Source organism: Seriola lalandi, unplaced genomic scaffold, assembly GCF_002814215.2.
Source record: "Seriola lalandi dorsalis isolate HSWRI2012SDOR001 ecotype SW California unplaced genomic scaffold, Sedor1 jcf7180002054815, whole genome shotgun sequence".
Classification (NCBI taxonomy): Eukaryota; Metazoa; Chordata; class Actinopteri; order Carangiformes; family Carangidae; genus Seriola; species Seriola lalandi.
The window spans coordinates 1-5409 of NW_019525368.1; the positions used below are offsets into that span (position 1 = coordinate 1).

The 5409-nt window shown below is 35.7% G+C and overlaps 2 protein-coding genes across 2 annotated transcripts in view; both read right to left on the reverse strand.

The window, feature by feature from the left end:
- Positions 1–1259: 1259 nt before the first annotated feature.
- On the reverse strand, positions 1260–1871 carry LOC111669716 (protein NCBP2AS2-like). The gene is made up of 2 exons (XM_023426147.2): positions 1806–1871; positions 1260–1733 (listed from the first exon to the last, which is right to left on the reverse strand). The coding sequence occupies exon 2, from the start codon at positions 1713–1715 to the stop codon at positions 1392–1394; it is 324 nt and encodes a 107-aa protein (XP_023281915.1). The 5' UTR covers positions 1716–1733; positions 1806–1871; the 3' UTR covers positions 1260–1391.
- Positions 1872–3474: 1603 nt separating this feature from the next.
- The window catches only part of LOC111669714 (ras GTPase-activating protein nGAP-like), an 8638-nt gene continuing 6703 nt past the window's right edge, over positions 3475–5409 (reverse strand). Inside the window, exon 7 of the mRNA XM_023426146.2 lies at positions 3475–4187. Within this exon, the coding sequence (XP_023281914.2) occupies positions 4020–4187 (168 nt within the window). The 3' untranslated portion in view covers positions 3475–4019. The remainder of the gene's footprint in view (positions 4188–5409) is intronic.

A 5409-nucleotide genomic window follows, 5' to 3' on the forward strand; every position in this document is an offset into this window, starting at 1 on the left:
TATAGTAAGGCATAAAAAGTCATAGTATAGTAAGGCATAAAAAGTCACAGTATAGTAAGGCATAAAAAGTCATAGTATAGTAAGGCATAAAAAGTCATAGTATAGTAAGGCAAAAAAAGCCAAAAAACGTCACAGTATAGTAAGGCATAAAAAGTCATAGTATAGTAAGGCATAAAAAGTCACAGTATAGTAAGGCAAAAAAAAGTCATAGTATAGTAAGGCATAAAAAGTCATAGTATAGTAAGGCATAAAACGTCATAATATAGTAAGGCAAAAAAAATGTCAAAAAACGTCATAGTATAGTAAGGCAAAAAAAACGCCAAAAAACGTCACAGTATAGTAAGGGATAAAAAGTCATAGTATAGTAAGGCAAAAAAAGTCACAGTATAGTAAGGTCCAAAAAGTGATAGTATAGTAAGGCAAAAAATGTCATAGTATAATAAGGTATAAAAAAGTCATAGTACAGTAAGGCAAAAAAAAAAGACAAAAAACATCACAGTATAGTAAGGCATAAAAAGTCATATTATAGTAATACAAAAAAAGTCATAGTATAGTAAGGCAAAAAAAATGCCACAAAACATCATAGTATCATAAGGCATAAAAAGTAATATTATACTAAGGCAAAAAAAAAAACGCCATAAAAAGTCATAGTATGATAAGCATAAAAACATCATAAAAACATTATAGTATAATAAGGTATGAAAATGTCTTAAAATCAAAAGTTAATTGCTAATGAATGGATATTTTATTACACATACAATTAATACTTTTATTGTCACTGGAGCTAATTCAAGGGGCAGATCCGGACAAGTGCACATCATATGGCTCACACACATAAATAACTACAGGGTAATTGAACATTTAATCAAATCTATCGATTGTGGGAGGAAGGTAGAACTGGAAGAAATCCACACAAGCGAGGAAGTCCTGGCTGGCCTGAAGGCAGTTTTGAACCCACACGCTTCTGGCAGTGAGGCATCATTACTAACCACTACATCATCTAGGTGGATAGACAAGGAGTATGGGTAAAATATCTTAGTGTAGTAAGTCAAATAATGTGACAAGGTTGAGTAAATCATAAACATGTCACAGTATAGTAAGGGAAAAAAAGGTCATACTATAGTAACATATAAAAATATCATAGTATAATAATAAAGTATAAAATATCAGTGTATGATAAGGTATTAAAAGTCATGTAAAAATATCCAAGTATAGTAATGCATAAAAAACCTTGAATGTGGTGTAATTAATACAGAAGACACACTTAATTTCTTTTTTATTTACAACCAACCAAATAATTTGAGTTTTTTATTTAAACTGGAATCGCTTTACATTTTGTCCATCAATAAGGCTTTAATTTTGAAAGTCTGGCGGATGTGACGTGAGTTGGGTCATTTTTTCTTCCTGTGTTTTATCTGTCGGGACACGTCTTGAACCCCTTCCCTCACGTCCTCCAGCAGGGAGTCTCGGATCCTCCGGGCTTTCCCGCTCAGCTCCCCCACTCCTCCACTCGGAGCCTCCGCTGCCTCCTGTCGGATCTGCCGGAGCGTCCGGGACCGCAGCGCCCGCCCTGTGGCGTCTCTGCCGGCCTGCTGAGCCCTGAGCACGGCCTGGGCGGTGAGCCGCGCCGCGCTGCGGACCGGGAGAGACTCGGACAGTTTCTCTACCACCTGGGTCTTGTTCAGCAGAACCGAGACAAGATACCTGAGCACCATGGTGACGTCACCTCACACCTGATTGGCAACGAGAAAGTCACCGAAAAATACCAACAACAGCACAATAAAGCGCATCAGTGTCCCACTCACCTGCCGTGTCAAATCAGAGACACGCTTCCGATGCTGCCCTTCAAAATAAAAACCACCACCAATAATTTTTGATAACATTAAAAAACCCAAAACAATCAACTGAAATGCACTTAATTAATTATGTATATACTTAATTTACCCTGATCTAAAACGGGATTTTTAATTTGTTAATAAATGAAAAGTCTTTCAGATTCAAGAGGAACATGATTTAATTAATTTAATTCAATGATTTGACATGTTTAGTTTAAGGTGTTAAAATAATAATGTTTTAAATGATTCTTATCATAATCCATTAAAAATACTAATACCAATTATCCCCTTAAAATCTATTGTAAAGTGAGTTACTTGTAGTTTGTGCCTGTAGCTTGATGTATGACAATCCATCATATTATTCAGACTCATCAAAAACTGAACCTGAAAACTGAAGCTGTCAGATTCGTGTAGTGGAATAAAAAGTACAATATTGTTAAATGTCGCACCGATGGAAGTAAAGAGTGGAAATATTCAAACCTTCAGTAAATCACATTTCACCAACAGCAAATTAAACTGATTCTTATTCTGAAGTTAAAACTTGTTATGAACCAGAAAAGACAATCAGTAACAGTAAAAATTATGATCCAATTAATCAATTATCTAATTACTGGCAGATTTGTCATCAGATAATAATCTGGCACTCTGTGACTGTACGCTGATCCTTGGCAAAGACAACTTGATCATTTGTCAACTCTTCATTTTCAGATTTCCAGCACAAACCACGACCAGGTTAAAACCATGTTATCAGTCTAATGTGATAAATGAAAATATCATCCCTTAATTAATCCCTAATTTACCACAGAAAACACCTTAATCTAAATCAGTACATTTGGTAGTCACATGTCCTTAATTTGAAAAACCAAGCCCTTTAAAAATACCTTAATTTTGAAAACTTTAAGGGGATTATTTCCACAATTTAAGGGAAATGTCATTTTAATATAAACGACTTAATTAGTTATTAAAAGTTATGAAGTTATTAAAGTTATTAAATCACTCATGACATTTTAAAGGATTAGATTTATTCTTCTAATGAACGAATAAATTAGTAGATTCTAATACAAAAAATGGATATATCTGCCATTAATTAGACAATTGATTAACTGGCTGATCGTTCCAGCGCAGAGACTACGTCACCTCCCAGGATCATCGGACACACGTTGTTGTTGTTGAGACTTATTGATTGAAAACTTGATAAAAACTAATAATCAAACTGAAAATGTCCTTCAGTTTCAAATTTTATTTAGTAAAAGTAGAAATACCAAAGTAAAAATAGTATCATCCGAAGATCCAATTAATTCATGAAAAGTAAACGTTCCTCCTGTGACTGAAAATATAATAATTCTATTATCAGATCATTGATCCCGAGTCATCGATGCTTCAGCAGCTTCTTACTGTTTGAACTAGTTTATAAACAGTTGGTTTAGATTATATCTTTAAATTGATTTTACTAACAAAGATAAACTTGACATATAAATGAATTATCTGGGAACTCCAGCTGTCACGTCAATATAGTGAAGGAAGAGAAAATGAAAATAAATTCACCAAGCTCAAAACTTTGTTCCCAAAAACCTTTAAATCTCCTTTTCTTTAGAAGTCAAAAGTAAACAGTGAATCAGTTTCCATGGAGACGACAGACTTTAGACTTTCAAGCAGATTTTATTCTCAACATGGGACAGCAGACAGGTGTGACCTTTGACCCTGATCATACAGGTGTCTGTTCAGTAGATCAGCAACAGGACGAGGGCATGGAGGAATAAATTAAAACCCAAAACAACTCGTCAGGTAAAAAAAAAAAACAATTAAAGGCTTCAGTCTAAAAATGAAGAAAGGAAACTTCAGCTTCGGCCTCGACGACAGAAACAAATAAAAACCATAAAAAAGTCAGTTAGAAAAACTCGAGTGCGTTTTAGTTTCTGTTTTGGTTTGTTTCTTCCTCACTGTGCTTCTGTGATGCTACACACACACACACACACACACACACACACACACACACACACACACACACTGTACACTGAACAGATCAAACCTTCAGTATTTACACTCATATTTATAGATTTATAGATTTTGTATTTTCTCTCTGATCGATCGTCCGCAGAGCTGCAGTTGATGGAGGCGAGGTGGGCGGAGTCGGAGGCTTTAGACCCGCACCACCAGCACCACCTTGGTGTGCTGGTCGACCAATCAGCAGCTGCTGTTCTTGAACTCTCCGTTCTCAGTGATGGACAGTTTGGTGGGGTTGCTGGGCGACAGGCCGTTGCAGAGGTTGGGCGCGCTGTAACGCTCCTTCACCTGCGTCAGCGCCGCCATCAGCCGCGAGTTCGCCGCGTCCAGGGAGCCGATCCGCTTCTCCTAATTGGATAGAGACAAGAGGGGGGCGGGACAGGAAGTCAGACTGACAGGTATGAGAAGAAGGAGGGTTTGGGACGATCTGACCGCCGGGTTAAAACCACGTTATCAGTCTAATGTGATCAATGAAAATATAATCCCTTAATTAATCCCTGATTGACCCCAGAAAACACATTGATCTAAATCAGTGCATGTGGTAGTCACATGTCCTTAATTTGGCTTTTAATTTGAAAAACTCAAGGGTTTTAAGGGGTAAAAATTACATTGATTAAAATGAAAATCACTTGTCCTTTAATTTACAATGTAATTACTGTAGATTATTAATTAATTATGTCATTAATGATAATGGATTTAAGTTAAGGGGTTTTGGTTTACATTAAAACTGTGACACTAATTAATGCTGCTTATTAATTAAATTAAAGGTTTTAAGGGTTAAGTTTTATTTAATGGATAAATTTATAGATTCTAAAACATTAAGGATCTTTATGTGTAGAAACATCCCTGTAATGTTATCTTAATATAAAGGGCTTGATTTTTTAATTAAATTATTAATTATTCATGACATTTTTAAAGGGAAATTAACCACTTAAACTGTGAAAAAATACTGCTACTAATTAAAAAGACCTCTGGTATGTTTGTTTATAAAATTGTTCAAAGCAAAAGCTTCTAAGAATTAACGGGGCCTTTAATTTGAAAAACAAACCCCGTTTACAAAACTTTCCCCTTAATATGAAATATTTCCAGCTGCAGATTAATGAGACACTTAAGGATTCAGGTTTATTCTACTAAATAAATAGATTTTAAAACATTAAAGGGTTAAAAAAAACAAATTACAAAATAATATAACGAATATAATGAAGGCTGCTTGATTTCTTTTAAAATATTAAAACCGATGTTACATCATTTATCATTATTTGAAGGTGGTTTTGACCCGGCAGCAGAAAACAGAGAGAAACGTCCACAGGAAGTTTGAGGGCAGCAGCCGAAAATATAAACAGCCCAAAAAGCTAAAAACCAACAAAATAAAAAAGAAAGAGTGAGACTGAAGCTGCTGAGTGCCGCACGTTGTCAGCAGGAAGTCAAACTCTGATCTGGAGTCAGCGTGAAAACACCTGCTCAGAAACACCTGAGTGAAGCCGAGCGCTCCGACGTCGTCTGCTCTCACAGGCTGATCTAAACCTTCTGTCACCGCATTTTATTTTGAAAGAGAGGAAGCTCTGGTGGT